At 36.1% G+C, this 18051-nt stretch overlaps 1 protein-coding gene across 4 annotated transcripts in view; it reads right to left on the reverse strand.

Annotated features, from left to right (window-relative positions):
- GABRB2 (gamma-aminobutyric acid type A receptor subunit beta2) overlaps positions 1–18051 on the reverse strand; it is a 206278-nt gene that overhangs the window by 134781 nt on the left and 53446 nt on the right. For all 4 annotated transcript variants that reach the window (XM_019740757.2, XM_019740765.2, XM_074313868.1 and 1 more), the window contains one exon: positions 8199–8419. In XM_019740757.2, coding sequence (XP_019596316.1) covers positions 8199–8419 — 221 coding nt within the window. The remainder of the gene's footprint in view (positions 1–8198; positions 8420–18051) is intronic.

An 18051-nucleotide genomic window follows, 5' to 3' on the forward strand; every position in this document is an offset into this window, starting at 1 on the left:
CTCAGTACTCCTTGCTTGTACTTCCGGGATGAGAACGCTGATGTTACGGTTAGAGTCAAGAATCTCAAAGACAGAATGATGTCTGTAAGTCCCTGACATGAAAGCGTATCAGTGACGTGGGTAATCACTTCTTGGATTATGAAGTAATAACTGAGCTTCTTCAACCCAGCAGAAGAGCCCGCGGACAGGGTAACTCTCAAGTGGCTTTCAGGGTCTCCAGGAGCCACAGAAGCCACGTGGCCTCCTCACTTCCTCTTAAGGCTTTGCATTTTGAGCTAATTAAATTGAGACAATCTTACTGTGGTTGCTTTTCCCCTAGTCTGTAGCCCTCTTGAAACTCTACAATATGGCTGTATAATTCTGAGACAGAACAGAATTTCAAAATCCCTGTATCCCATAGTGCATACCGCTTTTCCTTGAACCTGGGTATTTAGGTTCAGAAGTGAAACAAACAAAAAATGACTTTCCACATCTAAACACTGTGTTTTCGCGAAAATAAGACCTTGCTGGACAATCAGCTCTAATGCATCTTTTGAAACAAAAATTAATATTAAGACCCAGTCTTATTTTACTATAATACAAGACTGGGCATAATATAATGTAATATGATATGATATGATATGATATGATATGATATGATATGATATGATATAATATAACATAACATAATATAATATGGGGTCTTATATTAATTTTTGCTCCAAAAGATGCATTAGAGCTGATTGTCCGGTTAGGCCTTATTTTGGGGGGAACACGGTAGTTGCATAAAAGAAAACTCTTCAAGAACAAAGAATGAAAAGAGGAGTGATGATATTAAATTATATCTGAGGAATATACTATGTGTGCTGTTTGTGTTGAAACAGGTATAGGCTAGCCCCAAACAGCGCATAGGTCCCTCCTGTGGGTCCTGCTTACGACTGAGAGTCATCCTCACTTATTTATGAATGACGACTATGCCAATCTCTCTACAGGGGAGATGAATGACCATTAGAGGTTCCTTCCAGGAGTCTTGGGAATTTTAGACTCTACAGTCGTCTCCTTCCAGCAACATTTTCAGTACCTGCTGTCTCTAAGAGTCTTTTATAGCCATCTACTTAGACAGAGATTGCACTTTCTCAGACTCTGGGGAGGTGACTGAGATAATGGGCTTTGAGTGTACTTCCAAGGCTGAAACTCCCTAGCAAGTTACTTATTTCCCCCAAACTTAAGTTTCCTCAGTTATAAGATGGAGCTAATCGCAGCCTGCTTCACAGGATTGTTTAATGTAGGTAATTTAGGGCTTCACATATAGAAAATACTCAATAAATTATATTACTACTATTACTATAACTATCTCAATTAAACAAGTCAATTAATATTTGCTTTGAACAGGTATTTGTCTAATTAAAACTCTGTCATGAGTGAACTCATTACAAAGACTATCTAGTCTAACTATGTATTTTGCCATTTTGCCAAGCAAGTTGCCAGTGAAATCTGCCAACAAAATTCACTGAATTCATGAAATCAGGGTGGTACAAAAGTTATTCCAAATGCGATTAGAGAAAACTTTCTCTTTAAACTAATGCTGAGGACTCTGCATTATTTCCAGGCTTGATTTACAGAAGTTACTTCTGTTGTTCTTCAGTCTTAATGTGAGACAAATAGAAAAAAAAAAGTGTACATAAATATGTCCATATAAATGGACATATGTATGTTTATACCCTTAAGTGGATACACATGCGTGCGTACACACACACACACACCCACACACACACACACACCAGCAACAACTTTAATTGCCCACTAGGAAATACTTTGCTTAAAATGAAGTAAACACAAATAAATTAAAGACCTGGCTTCTTTCCATGCTGACAGTATTCTTGTCACCCAGAAGGCTCACTCCTAATGAAATTGGGAATATTCAAGTACTCCCTTGGAATGTGCTATGTATGCCAATACTGTATGTAGATACATTAACGAGCCCATGCATGGCACGTCCTCAGTGGGTTCCAATGCTCCCTCCCTTTGCAGACAAGGCCCAATTCAAAGACACCACTGCACTCATTCTTTGGGCCTACGGTGTGAGATCCATATCTTGACTGGGAGTACAGCTGGTTTGTTCCTCACTTGGAAACCCCTGGAGCCTCTGACAACTCATCCTTTCTGCAGTAGTTCTTTCACCCTTGGGTTTCAGTGCTGCCACCTCGGCTATCATTTGATTGAAATCAGTGGACATCAGGACAAGTAGGGATCCATCTAGCCGACAGTAAAAGAGACCCACTGACTACCGGAATGTGATGAGTCGGCAATATTTAAGAAAAAGGTAGGTAGACTTTCTTTTCCTCTTTAAATGTTTTTATCTAGAAATCAAGCAAAATGTGGCAACAGAAAGAGTCCTGGATTATTTCCCAGGGATGCAAAATACATACCACCTCCATTTCTAAGTCTGGAGAACGGAGTAATTCTGACTTTGCTGTTTTTGATTTGGATTTGACGTATTTGCTGACAATGCAAACTCCGAGGAAACCAATGACTCTGGCAGCAGCAGCAACGATAACAATCCCTGGGTGAGGAGTCATGGGTTTGGGATTCTGTGCTGTCCTTTGGCATCAATTGCGTGATGTTTGGGACAGTCATTTCCCTCTGAATCTCATTCTCCTCTATAAACAAGATGAACTCAAAGATGGACAGAAATTACTTCTAAATAAATGTATTTAAATCTAAATAATGTTTTCTTCTAGGGAAAAACGATGGGCAAAACATTTCTTTGAAAAGTTTCTTACAGTACTTTAAAGAGGATGCATTCTGTAAAACTTTATGATATGCACCTTGTCCCACAAAGATAGAGATACATGAGGTGATTTTTCTTGCTTGGGAGCACTGAGAAAATCTAGAGAACAGGGTCTCATGCTCTGGTCAGGAGGACTGATATTCTTAATATTCTGCTGTTCTGGCTGACAAAAGACACTCAGTATCTCTATGAAAATGAATTAAACCAATTAGGAAATCTGAGTTAAAAATTGGTATATTAATGTTTGATAGACTACATTTCAGTGTGGAATGGGTACTCAGTTATTCACTGGCCTAATATCCTGTAGTAAAGCTTTAGGAGTCGAGGAGGAAGATAAAATGAATAAACCCTGCCTGTCTGAATTCATTACAGGCTAACATTATCCTTTGCCGTTTTCCCAATGACAGAACATACATAGCAGGAGGTGGTTGAATTGCCTTCTGCTTCCTGCTGAATTTTTCTTTAAGAATGTGAACCTTTAATCAAAAGTGACATGTTTCTGATCTAATGTTACATATGGGAGGTGCACAGACATATGAAGTCCGGGGTTTCCCCCTCACACCATATGACAAACAACTATTTTTAGATGGGCCAGTTACTATTCCAAGAGTAAGAAAGTCATTTCTTCCATGAGAACTGCTCTAATAAAATCAACATCAGCACATCTCCCAAGCCATTTATTTAACCAATGAGACTATAAATTGCAACAACACAACTATAAAAGTATAAACTGTGCTACAAACAGCTTTGCCCGTTTGTCACTAAAATATTAAGTAAATTTTAAATAGTAGTCCTGCATTTTATCGCAAAAACCACATATTACACTTTATCACAAAACCATAAACCATATCCTACACTAAATGAAAAATTATACCCGAAATACGTTAGAAGGGATTTATTGACATGGCAAACATGTTTATGATGCATTTACTGCTAAAGACAAAAAAAAAGGTCACAAAACAGTATTTATAATGTGAATCTGTTCTTATGAAAAACTGCAGGTGTGCTTTTTAAACTAGAAAAACATATGGAAAAGTATAAAGCAAGGTAGAAATTACTGGTTAATTCTGGGTGATAGGACTAAGGATAATTCATAATTTATCTGAATTCTCTATTTTTTCAATATTAAATATATATCACCTCATAATAAAAAAATGTTTTAATTGTGTTTGTTGAAGAGTTTTAAATAATTAATAAAATGCTAATGATATAATGTTACTGACTTGGCATAAGTAATATGAAGTCCAATGTGGACTCAGATTCTAAGTTTTAATACCATTGTAAATTGTAGTGTTCATAAAAGATGCCATTAGTCGATAATTTAGGCTTTCTTGCATACCTGAATGCAATGATTTTGTTTTTGCTTTCCTAATTAATAAGATGTTTTTCAAGGAGATAAATGCAATTGCTAAAGCACTGAAATACCATGTTAAGTGTTGCTGTGTGCATAGTGAGGTGGAAATCCTAAAAATATGTCTTTATGCCATATATTAACAAAAACCACTGGACGATGGGATTTTTAGATCTAGAATAAAATTCAGAACTTATTTAAATGAAAATTATAAGAACCATTAATTTTAAGAGTAGAATGCAGATCTCCTGATTCTCTGTCTAGTATAATTATCCATTAGCTTTCTGAAAGCTAGTAAATATCACCCCTTTTTTAAGTCAATAATAGTCTGAATTGTATCTCTGCAACATTGTTTATGATGTCATGTCAATATCAGATTAAACCTGATTTTTACCTGCTAGTACTTTGGCTGGTTTCACTGACAAAAATCCTGTATTTTAATGTCATTTTGCTTTGAAGTGTTCTGGAAATGATTTGACTGGGTCAATTTTATTTTAAAATAAGATACAGTTGATCTGTTTGAAATACTTGTTTTATAAATTGCTAGGGATTCTTCAGCTTAGTCAACTGAAAAGTCCTCTGCCAACAATTCTATAGCTGGGTTCCTCCCAAGAAAATGTTCTTCCCCACCTTTAGCTATATCTCCTGACAGAAATCTCTAAATAGTATCATAAAAGACAGGAGGTATTTGATTTTATGATCAAATTGGTATAATTGAGCTATCAACCAGCCAAGGGGAAAGGTGACAATCCATATTCAAGAATTTCATTATTCTTTAGCCACAAACTATAAATTTAAGCTTGTAAAAAAGCATTATTCATCACTTTTAAAAATTATTTCTGTATTCGGTAACTCTTTAAATCAGCTGAGAAAAAAGACGAGTGATGAGACTTGGTGAGAATAAAAGGAAAGGCTTAATTTTAAATGAAAACGACTGAGCACATGCTACAAATGAGGCACTGGGCTAGGGCTACAGGACAGTTTTAAAAGCTACCATGACCACTTGGGTCTCAAGCCAGGCTTCTCATTTCCTTGCTTTTGATCTCATGCTGCCAAATGCAATGCTGTAGCTAACTGGTTCACTAAGTTTGTGTCCTCAACACTGTTTAAACATCCTTTATGTGTGCTTTAGTCGTTCCCTTATTTACTCTAGATATGCCTGGCCTAGACCTTCCCCATTCTCTTCATCTGTTCACTCTCACTCTTTTCATTCTAGACAAGGAAACTGGTGTTTTATTTCCCAGAATCATGAAAAGATAACTGGGATAAAATTCTATAATATAAAACTACTGACATAATATTTAAAGCCTTTCCTGTCCTATTCTTCTATTTATCAACTACCCCCGGCATTTATTTATTTATTAAACAGTAAATAACATCGAACACTTACTACCCACCATATACTGTGCTACTTGAAATATATAATTTTAATTTCAAGTCTGATGTTAGCTGATAAATTTTAGATTCATGGATCATAAATTCAGAGAATGATTGGGCTGTAAAAAAAATATTGGTATTATCTAATTCAGGCTCTTGTTTATATATGAGGAAATTAAAACCCGGAGAAGAATCTCAAGGTTTAACAAGAAATCAGTGACAAGAGTCCAAAGTAAAACCCAAGTTCCATTATCAGTCTATTTTGTTAAGAAGGTTGGTTTCATTGCCCAGTGATGTCCATTTCTCTCTCTGCACAGTGTTAGAATTGTTTCCAGTGTCTAAAATGATTGTCAACCTGAAAAGCAATGGGATAACTGGGAGCAAGCTGCTAACCAGTGTTTTGGTGATGGGGAAACAAAAATCTAATCAGAACGAAAACTTAAAACCTACCATATAACAACAATGTTTAAAATACATTCCACATTTCTAAGTCTCATTTTCTGGACTCTCCAAGGTCACTGTACCTACCTTAATGTAAGCCCGTGGGAGTAGCTGGGCACTATCCTTGAAATTCTTGCTATCCAAACACAATAGAGCAGCATTACTAGACTCACAGCTCCTGCTGGAGACAGTGAGAAGCAATGGGCATAGCCCACCTTTACAGGAAGATGGCTTTACAAGTTTAGCACGGTTTTAACGGAAGAGCTGTGATCACGTTCCTCCCGGGGTTATGGCCTACTCTGGTTTTCTGTGGTCAGGGATCCCACCCACTGAGCCGTACATCCTCTGAGAGGAGATGGCCTCGTTTTCACACACAGCTAGTCAAAGCAGATGTCACGCATAGATGATTCTCTACTTCCAAGAGATCAAAAATATTCCTTGGCTGCAGACTTAAATCTTCAGGGATATTTTCAGAGATTCCTAGGGCTCTGAAATACAACATTTTTTCTTTTCCAAATTTTATCATGAAAATTTTCAAACATACAGACAAGTTGAAGGAATAACACAAAGAACACCTACATATTCACCACGAAATTCAACAAGCATTAATATTTTGCATACTATTTTCTGTATCTTTATTCTGTTTTAATACCTGAACGTTTCACTGTACAAAACTCTACAAAGGAGCTTACTCAGATCCCCTCAATGACCTCCTCCCTCCCACCATCTTCTCCAGCCAATCTCTGTGAATCTCAACAGGAGGGAAGTGAAAGCATTTTGCTTTTACCTTGAACTCATTCATTCATTCCCTCATTCATGACATTCAGCTCAGAGACCTTGTTCTACCCGATTCCTGGGTCGGTGCCTTGATATTAAAGCTCTCCCTGTCCCAACTTTGTATGTCTAGGCCTTCACAATTTGCTTTTCAATTCAGACGGATGAACGCTGCCACTAGCACGTTTTTTACAAGGATCTCACCTGTACCCAGAATTCCTCATAGCATAAGTCATCTCTTAGTAAATTGGGACAGGTGTGAACCTGAGACCTAAAGATGCATTTTCCATAGATGACTGGGGCCTACTGTTCTTCAGGGCTTCCCTCCTCCCTCCCTCCCTCGACAGTCAAATACTATTTTCGATACAAATATGATAAACAAACTTTTAAGCTGGCTTATAGGGATCTAGGGCAATGCAGCAGTCAGGCATGCTGAATACAGTAGATAATGCAAATGAGATATTCCAGATAAGAAAGATGGGGGAGTGAGAGTCATCCCACTGTATTGGTTAAGAGCTCTGGTTCTGAACTTGGAACAGCGTTACTTTCCTAGTCCTCTTAGGCAAGTTGCTTCAGCCTCAGATTCTTCATTTGAAAATAAAGATTGTAACAGTTTCTAACTTAGGATGCTGTTGCAAGGATTAACGATATTAATGTACAAAAGCATTTAGCTCAATGCATGACCCCTAACAAATGTTCACTGAATAATACTATTACGATAAAGTACATATTAATGTAAAACAGAATAGATCAGAGGCACTTGAACATTTCAGAATTTGGAGTTTCTTCCCCTGTAATGCAGAGGAATTCTTTATATTGTAATGTTTTCAGAGTCAGATATTTTTTTCTTCATTTTTTTCCCTTGAGAAAACCATCTATTGCTTCTAATACAAAATAAACTTTACAAGAAGAAACAGTCTCCTCATTGAAACAGCAGAGCATCACAATGCTTTTCTGACATGAAGGTACATTTAAAAGTATAAATTCATTATTAATAAATATGAGATCATGACTTTATTTGCACATCTGATTGCTCTTTGGAGGGTGAGAGGGCACAGAAAGCCTTCCTGTTGTCAGAGGACCAGACCTCATTCATGAAGATTAAGAGCATCTGCCACATTCAAATAAGTATTAGGCATTCTTAATATTGTTTTGTTTTTTTTTTGTTTTTTTTTTCCATTTTAGGGAAACCTTATGTCTCAGCTATTTTGTTATCGTTTATCTCTGCTCCTGAAAGAAAGCAGCTTTTGGTTCAGCAGCTGATGTTGGAAGATGATTCAGAAAAAGTTAGCCTAAACTGGGGCTACGTCCCTCTGTAAGCATGCTCCTCTAAGCTGTCAGATGTTCCCTGGATAGGAGGTTTAACCGCTTATCAGCAGACCTGAAGGAGGAGTGGGGAAAACAGCACAAAATGTGTCCCTGCAATAAAAAGCAGTGACGGTTTTTTTCAGGAATAAAGTTCAGTTTTGAAATGATGCTACAGACCTGAGGCCATAAAGGACAGTCCCATCTGGATGCAGGCGGATCATGCGGTTTTTGACGGTCACCCCATGCACAAATGACTTCTTATCGTTCAGGAAGTAGGTATCGGGCACCCAGAGCTGGTCGGCTACTCTATTGTCCAGAGTTAGGTTTAAAGGTATTACATTATAGGACAGCCGCTTATCTCTCCAGGCTTGTTGGAAATACATTGTCAAGGTATAATCCTGTGAAAGTGAGGAGAAAAAAAGGTTATTTTGTACCCAAACAGACTTGGTAGATAGGCAAACACTGCAGTATTCACAAGCAAAGAAAATCTACAACCATATACTATAAACATATACTATGCACATGTAGGTAAAGATTCATTTCTAAACCCATTCTTACTGAGCACCTACTATGTGCCAGGCACCATGGTAGGAACTGTACACACAGAAGTGAAGAGAGCATTTCCTCATGAAATTTATTATCTATTACCCAGGAAGAAAGTGGTAACCATAATTACTTTATAATTTATTTGTCTTTCCCGAAGCGGGGTGCACAAGATTGTTTTAGGTGGGCCATAAGTACAATTGTGAAAAGCAGTTTATTTATTATAATGATAATTGTAAGAATTCATCAATGAGAATCCTAACTGGTCTAATCAAGGTGGGTTTCCCAGAAGAGGCAACATTTACACGGAAACTTAGGCAGCTTCCCAGCTACCTAAACAATATTATCTCAACTGGTATTTCGTGAGAATTTTAATCCCAGGCTTATGAATCAGCAGGTGAGGTTCTTTGCTTTGAGGAACAGTGAGTTGTTATAACGGAAGCACTGACCCTGGAGTCTCAGTGCCCACATTTCTCTGTGGGGTCCAGGGTATAAATTTATACAATTTCTTTTCCTTTAAGTTCCACTAACTATAAATGGGGCTTTTAATGCATATCTGATATAACCAGATTATTATGGCTATTAAATGTATAACTCAAATGAAATTTGTAAACTATAAAAAGCTGTATATTATGAATAATTTACATATATATTGTGACATGTTTTGTCCATTAGAGGCCTTTGGGTCCAATGTAACTGCTCTCTCAACCTTCTTTGGATGACTAAATGAAGGGCCAAATATTCATTTGAAAGGATAATTACCATTCTATTTTAAAATAAATTCACAATGCCCTACTTCAGGGCTTAAAAGAAAACCAAAACACAACAGAATCATGTATTAGTCATCTCTGCAACCTGAGAGTCTAGTGCAGCTGGAGGGCACAAATAGAGAATGAATGTCCAATAAGGTGTGCCTGTTGGATTTCTGCACATATCTGCACGTTTGTGGATAAAACACACATTTCAATCTCTATGAAGTCCCTGAGTTTTTCTAACCCTTGATGAGATTTATAGATCCTAATTTACTTATGTGATTTGAAAATATGACTTGTAAGATATCTGATAAGAAAACACTGAACGGTTTTCATAGGGAAAGTATAATCCCTCAGCTGCTATATATATATATTTCCCACCCCCTGGTTTCATAAATATACAAATTTTGATCAGCCCTACACTAACTTCTGAATGAACGATGTAGAATCACACTTGTATTCTAACAAAAGATATGCATATCCTCAAGTTACTGTATATGAAATATTTGTAGGTAAAATTTACTTTAGTGAGTCACTTTAGTCAGTGCTCTGGACTGCGGAGGAGCACTGCTTTAGTAAAGGATTAGTCTGAGCATCTCCAGAAGGGCATTTAGACTTATAGTAAAAGGAACCTTTCAGACTTACGAATTATATAACTAGAACTGAAAGAGGACCAGATGCATTTTTGCATGTGTCTATGTTACAAATAGCCTAAAAATTAGGACATAAATAAAACAAGCAATTTATACTGTGCTTGAGAGAACACATTTAGTGATTTCCACTTCTTGAAGATCATGTGAAAAATGTATTATCGCTACTAGAAGATATAGCAACTTAAGCTTCTTTGATAATAAGCCTTCTAAAGATTTAGGGGAGAGAATACAGTCCGGATGGTGCTGGAGTTAGTCAGTGGAGATGTGATTGGACACAGGAAATTGTATTCTCTTTTGGGCTACATAAGTGGTAATACTGAGAGATCCTGTGTCATATGCTAACTCCGTTATTTGTCAGCACAGAAATGCCTGCTAAGAAATGCTCCCAGACAGACCCTGGTGATTCTGCTAGCTGTCACATCAATTTTCATTTCATTTATTTTTAAGTGACACATTATGAAACTGTCAAGAATGGAAGAAACTCCTGAATCTAAACAAATGTTACTGGGTTTAAAACGAGCAGTTGAGTGTTCCACCCTCTTTCCTAGGCCTCCATCCACCCAAGATAAACCCTTTGGACTTTCATACAGAAAGCATATCCTTCACATTTAATGACCCCACCTTAGGGAATCGGTCTCTCACTGGTTTATTCAAACTGGAAAAAAAAAATCACAAAGAAATCACCTCTGCTCCACAGCCCATGGCATAATCAAGCAAGAAGGATTTTGATGATCACAACTAAAACCAATGGACTTTCAATGCCAAACAATATGGAGTAAGCCCATCTCTCTTACAAATTACAGCTTAACATCCAGGAAAGAATTAACAAAACAAAACAAAACAAACAAACAAAAAACCACTTAAGGAATATACAAAGTAAAACACAGTAAGCAAATGGGGAGGAAATAGAAAGATGAAGAAAGACCATTCCAATTGTGAGTGTTTTATTTTTTCTCTCTCATATATATCCTTAAACACACACACACACACACACACACACACACACGCATGCACACACACACATACACAAACACACGCACACACACACACACACACACACAGTTAAAACCATAAACCAATGGGAAGATATACCATGTTCTGGCTTAAAAATTGAGTATTGTTAAGATGTGAATTCTCCCCAAATTGGTCTGTAAATAAAATTCCATCCCAATCAATATCCAAGCGGGAATTTTTATAGTTAAGCATAAGCTGATTCTAAAATCTATATGAAAAGCAAAGGAACAAGAATATCAAAACAATTTTAAAAGGGAAGAACAAAGTTGGAGGACTCACTGCCTGATTTCAAGACATACCATTAAGCTACACTAAGACAGGATGGTAGTGTTGTATTGACAGAAATAGAGATCAATAAAATAGAAGAATCTAATAATAAACACACACAAATATGTTCAATGATTTCCGACAGAGGTACAAAAGCAATAGACTGGAGAAAGTATAATCTTTTTAACAAATAGTCTGGATTAACTGGAAAATCTACACATGAATGAATGAATGAATGAATGAATGAATGAGAACCTCAACATGTATTTACACCTTATATAAAAATTAACTGAAAATGTGTTGCATATTTAGATGTAAAATGTAAAACTATAAAACTGTGAGAAGAAAACATAAAGGGAATCCTCCATGACCTTGGGTGAGGTAAAAATTTCTTAGGTACAACCCCAAAAGCAAAAGTAATAAAACAAAATATTGAAAATTTGGGCTTCAACAAAATTTAAAACATTTGTTCCATGAAAGACACTAACACGAGACTGAAAAGACAAACCACAGACTGGGATGAAACCTATGTAATTTTACTAACCACTGTCACCCCGATAAATTTTTTTCAAGTTTATTGGGGTGACAACGGTTAGTAAAGTTACATAGATTTCAAGTGTACATCTCTATAATACATCAACTGTATATCACATTGTGTGTTCACCACCCAGAGTCAGTTCTCCTTCCATCACCATATATTCGATCCCATTTACTCTCATCTACCACCCTCTCTCCCCTCTTACCCTCTGGTAACCACTAAACTGTTGTGTGTGTCTATGAGTTTTGGTTTCTTTATTTGTTTGTCTGTTCCTTTGTTGTTTTTGGTTTTACATCCCACAAATCAGTGAAATCATATGGTTCTTGACTTTTTCTATGTGATTTAGTTCAGTTAGCATAATAATCTCAAGATCCCAATAAATTTAAAAAATGAGAAAAGAAATAAAATTGATGCCCTGAATATTTTTAATGAATAAATAATAAATCAAAGAACTATTTCTTTTTTGCTTTACATAAATAACTTTTAAAATTCTTTTGGATATTTTCTTTTGGGCTCAGTAGCAATATTGTGAACATTATGTGCCAGGTATCCAGAGACAAATGATTTCTTGAAATTAATTTTTATAAGTGAGCTCAATAAATGATATAACATGAAAAAAAAAAGAACTTTCAAAACTCAACAAATAACTCCATAAAAAATAGGCAAAACGTATGAACAGACACTAAACCAACGAAGATATGCAAATGGCCCATAAAAGTAAGCACATAAAATGATGAACAGCATCATTAGTCATTACGGAAAATTAATAACTAAAATGCAATCCAAGTAAAGACCATCAGCATGAAATTGAGTAAATAAAACATAGTACAAATATATAATAGAATATATGCAAGAATTAAAATATCATTGAAAAATATGTATTGATATGAATAGATGTTCTCAACACATTATTAATATTTTATATTGTTATATATAATCTTTTAAAAAAGAATACTGTACAATATCCCATTTTGGAAATACGTATCTATACAATGGAAAAACATGTCTAAAATATAAATATCCACAGTGGTATCTCTATGTGATGAGATGACAAGTGATTTTCAGTTCATTTGTTAATCTCTCTATACTTTTGGTTTTATAAAAATGATTTCTGTAACTACTAAACAAATATTTCCTTGTTGAGTTAAATTATACAATTAGCTTGTAACATTACAAATATGCCTTTACTTTCTACATATTTTAGAGCTCAGCATGAAGGAAAAAGAAATATAGTCACAAATAAATGAGAAACCCTCGGCCTTTCAGTTTATCGTTAACATAGCACACATCTCCTGTGTACTGATCAAGGTGTTTTATCTAGAAACATACAAGAAGTAAGAGCTTTAAGTGGTCAACCATTTTTTTCTTTTCCAGAAAAGTTTACATTTAAGTCATTGTTGAAAAGTAAAAATCTATCCCAATTTTTCCTCCTAAACACCAAAAGGAGATCCCCTTTACTAATCATTATTCTTGAATTATCGATAAATTTGCTCTCCCCACCCACTGGCTTTCTAAAGTGACTTTTAATTCTATCCCTTTTCCACATGTTTCAGACACTCTCAGAGCTACTGGTGTTCTTTCCATTGTTCATAACTTCTCTAATTCTACTAGCAAAGTCCCCAGGGCTGTGCATGAGGATTTCTCAAGGACACGATTTATCTGTCCAAAGCAAAAAGAACTCAGAGAGAAATGCAAATATTCCCACAAAGCCCTTTCCACATTCCTAGCTCTTTAAAATGTTTCCTGTCTTCCACATCGAGTCCACAAATTGCTGCTTCAATTGCATGTCATGGTCATATTTCCACATTCTCAACTTCCTAAGCTAGAATGCAGTGGGGTAAAGATTCAGCCTCCCCTTAATAAAAGCCATCATACTAGATGTTCAATTGCAGCATTTTGGAGGACACACATGGTAGCAGCTCTGACTAATTGCTACAGACACATCCAGGACACGAGAGCTGCACCTAAGATCACCTATGAGGGAAATCCAAGTTCAAAAGTGATTATTTTCTTGTATGTGAAACTAAAATGTACATAGTCAAAGCAATGAGTTTTTCCACTATTTTGCTTAGTTCATTTTGGATTTCATTACTGACTTAACTTCTCAGTGATAATAGGACTAATTCTATGGATGGCTAAAAAAAATCAAGCTGATATAACTAGTTATCTCTGTCCCTTATCTTACTTAATAAAGCAGGGGCTCAATTCACCCTGAAATCAACATTAAAAATATACTTTGTATGTATGATTTGTTCCCAACCATTTTGTGCCTTATTACTCTGTAAGTTTATGTTAAATTGTTTTCGGGTAATTTTTTTTATCTAATTAATCTGTCCCCTATTTTATTACCTCACATGGACCCGAGGCGATCACTTTTTACATGCACTGTCTCATTATTCTTCACAACAGCCCTATAAGTTATGTACTGGATTTACAATGTATTAGCTGCTGTGAGATCTTGGGCATCCCACCAACCTCCCTGAGATGTCATGCTCTGTAAAACAGAATAATAGCTCCTATTAGGAAATTAATTCACCTAAGGAAAGTGACTAGTAGAATGCCTGACTCAGACGAAGTGTTCTACAAATGTTGCTGTTACCATTATTCTCATCATTTCCATTTTCCAGGTGTCATCTCTGAAACACAGAGAAGTGAGTGACTTTTCCGATGTCACTCAGCCCATAATTTTCTAACTTATGATTTGGCTAGGGGGCTCTCTGACCATGGCGCCCGTGTTCTTGGTACTTTGGAATACTCACCTCACTGCCAGTTTTGATTTTGACTTATCATTTCCAAACATTGCTTCTATTCTCTTCTACCCACCTCCAAAAAGTGAGGGGGGGGACATCTATCTATCGACTGACCGACCGACCGACCGACCGACCGACCTACCTATCTACCTGTCTGTCTGTCTATCTATCTATCTATCTACACAGCCATACACAGCAGCAACAACAAAAACAACAACAACTAGAACAATTTTGGGCATACTTAAAATCAATTATTGGAGGGGAAAAAAGGTGAGTGTTGATCCCTGAGAATTCTCTGGGATTTGAATACTGAAATTGTGCATACAGGCATGGATTCCTGGATACACATACAAGACCCAATTTTTTACAAAATGTGATTGCATCAACTCACTTTGATCCTGCTGAATGACTGAAACATCTCTGGTTGTGACGGAGTGTATGCCTTGTGACTGAGAAGCTCGAAGTAACTAAAGGGACTACAGGGTACTATCTGTAGCAATGTACTCATTGCAGAAGTAATTCAAATGGAAAATTACTTCTAGCAAAAAAAAAAAAAAGAAAAACATGCTTGGCTTAAATTCACACCATTTCAGGAAGATTTTTTAGTAAAATGGTGGCAATGATTATTCAAACACTTAGATTGAACTGCAAGAATACGTTTTTTTTGTGAGCAAAACTGTTTGAATTTTGGCACTTTTATATGGTCCAACCTAGATATATGTTAGCTGGTATAAGAGCAAACTTATTAAGTTTATTGCATCCAATTAATTACTTTAGGTTCTAAATAATTAGCATACACCTATACAACATAATTTTGAAAAATAAAAAGTTAATTGTTTTATCATTCTATTTTTTAAATGGCTCTGAAAGTCTGTGTTCAGAGTGAGAGGGAAACTCAGATTATAGTCTAACGCTAAGGGATTTCCAAAATTCTCTGTGACACTTTTTGCCTTGATAAAGCAACAATATCAAAGCTATGTAGACTGTATTCCTTTTGAGTACAACCATCCTAGAAAAAAACTCAGCAGGTTTTTCTAAACAATATTACGATGGCCATTTAAATAACCTACTAATTACAAAATACCAGAAGTTGGACACTGTGCCATGATTCAAACTGAGGAAAAGTGTATATAAAGGAACATTTTCATAAATACTAAAAAACAAAACAAAACAAATACCTTTCCTTCTAAGAGCACAGGTTTGGTTAAGTTGATCAGGAAAAATTAACTATATATATATACCATGTTTCCCCAAAATAAGACCTAGCCAGACAATCAAGTCTAATGTGTCTTTTGGAGCAAAAATTAATAGTAATATAAGACTACTCTTATATTATGTTAGATAAGACCTGGCCTTATATTATAGTAAAATAAGACCAGGTCTTATATTAATTTTTGCTGCACAAGATGCATTAGAGCTGATTGTCCTGCTAGGTCTTATTTTCGGGGAAGCACGGTATATCTCCTTGAGGACATATATATCAAGGATATATATCTATATATGTGTATATCTATATCTATATCTAGATATCTAGATATAGATATAGATCTATATCTAGATATCTATATCTATCTATCTATCTATATGTGTGTGTATATATATGTGTATATATGTGTGTGTGTGTATATATATATATATATATATATATATATATATATATATATATGCCCTTCAAGGAAAATGGCATTGCATTTATGGCTCACTGACATGACGCCATTAAGTTATTTTTAAAAACTCACATTGACTAACAGAGGTTATATACATATCACCATTCTATTTCCAAACCAAACAAATTCATTGAGTGATCCTTGATGCAGATTGCTACTCTCACTGGGTCTGATTCATCTGGTGGTGGTCTTGAAATTTGTGATCTTTGAAATTTGTGCTGTTAAGTTTTAAAAAACCATTTTCTGCCTATAGTACACTGGCCAGTGGTGCACAGTATTCTTAAGTACACCGAAATGAATTATTTGGAAGATGATTTTTGTGTTTTTGGATCTCCTGTAGAGTTTCCTACAATGGTTCATTAATCTGCTGGCTACAAAATAATAACTTTGGGAGAGATATTGGAGAGAAGGGAACAGGCAAATCCCATGTGATTTATATGAGCATTTGTCATGGCAGATTACAAAGCATACCACATCAGAGCATATGTGCTTTAAAATAAATCTGTTGTACCTTATTTTGTATACTTACAGTGGGTAGAGACTGTCCTCTCTATTTGACTATCTTGTTTTTTCTGTTAATTCTAAGCAGTGATTTTATAAGAAAAGTATAAGGAGACTGACAGAGAGACAGGAAGTGCTATGTAGATCCTTTCTGATATTTTAGATACGTATTTTTGTTCTGCTCAGCATGGGATAGGCTTATTCTCTGTGAAGCAGCAGCCTCTGATGAGATGTGACAGTATTAAAAAGAAAGAACATTTTAAAATAAATACGTATCACCGCTTTCATACTTTTGACAAGCTTGTAGAAGCGGAGAAGAAGGTCAAGTTGAAGACTCGGGCTGCAGCAAAGAGAATATGCTTAGTCAATGCATCCAAGAGAATACCTGATGTGCTGAGATAAAGAGAAATGCACATGATCACTTTGGAGGCAAAGCAGAGTTTTTAAAAAATGTTGAGATAAAAGGGGCATTGGGCACAGGGCTTTACCACTGCTGCTGTCTTCATCAGATATTCTCAATATCCACTGAATGTACCACAGGCTAGGATTTCTGGGGTTGAAGTGGCATCCCCTTTCTGTGTATGACCACCCACCACATAGCTGACTTCTACAAGTGCAGAGTCAGCACTTGATAATCGTTCTTGAATCGGGCGCCCTCACACCCACTCCAGTCCGGGCCCTCCATGATGGATAGGCATGCCTCTCAGTAGCCTCTAAAAATTGTGCTGATTGGTTTTTCATAAAACTGATGATAGACAATTCGAACACTATGCAAAGATATGATGAAAAAAATTTAAATAGCTCAAAATATCACTATTCAGAGTAACCATGAACACATTGGACCATTCCTTTAGGTAATTTCTTTCAATGAAGTGTTCTCAGTAATAAAAATTGAAGATATTATCCTATGTGAGCATACACATGCCTACACACACAACTTCAAATTTTTGTATTTTTTATAAAGCCAAGCCTGGGACGATTGTCCTCATCCTCTCCCCCACCCACCCCAACACACCCACACCCACTCTCTCCTAATTATTTTTGAGGCCATCAAATGCAAGCCAGCACAATGTATCACGTGCAGACCACAGTATATGTGTGTGTGTGTGTGTGTGTGTGTGTGTGTGTGTGTGTGTAGAGAGAGAGAGAGAGAGAGAGAGGGAGAGAGAGAGAGATCATTCCATCCCCAAATCTGGTATTCGCCATGATTAGCTTTAATTCATTATAAGAACTTTAATAATAATAATAATAATAATAATAAAAAAACATAGTAAGTCTTACAAAAAGTTTACGTGCATTTTGACTCCATGCACTCTGAAGGCAGAGTTCTCCATGTGCTTTCTAT

This window comes from Rhinolophus sinicus, linkage group LG10, assembly GCF_036562045.2.
Source record: "Rhinolophus sinicus isolate RSC01 linkage group LG10, ASM3656204v1, whole genome shotgun sequence".
NCBI lineage: Eukaryota > Metazoa > Chordata > Mammalia > Chiroptera > Rhinolophidae > Rhinolophus > Rhinolophus sinicus.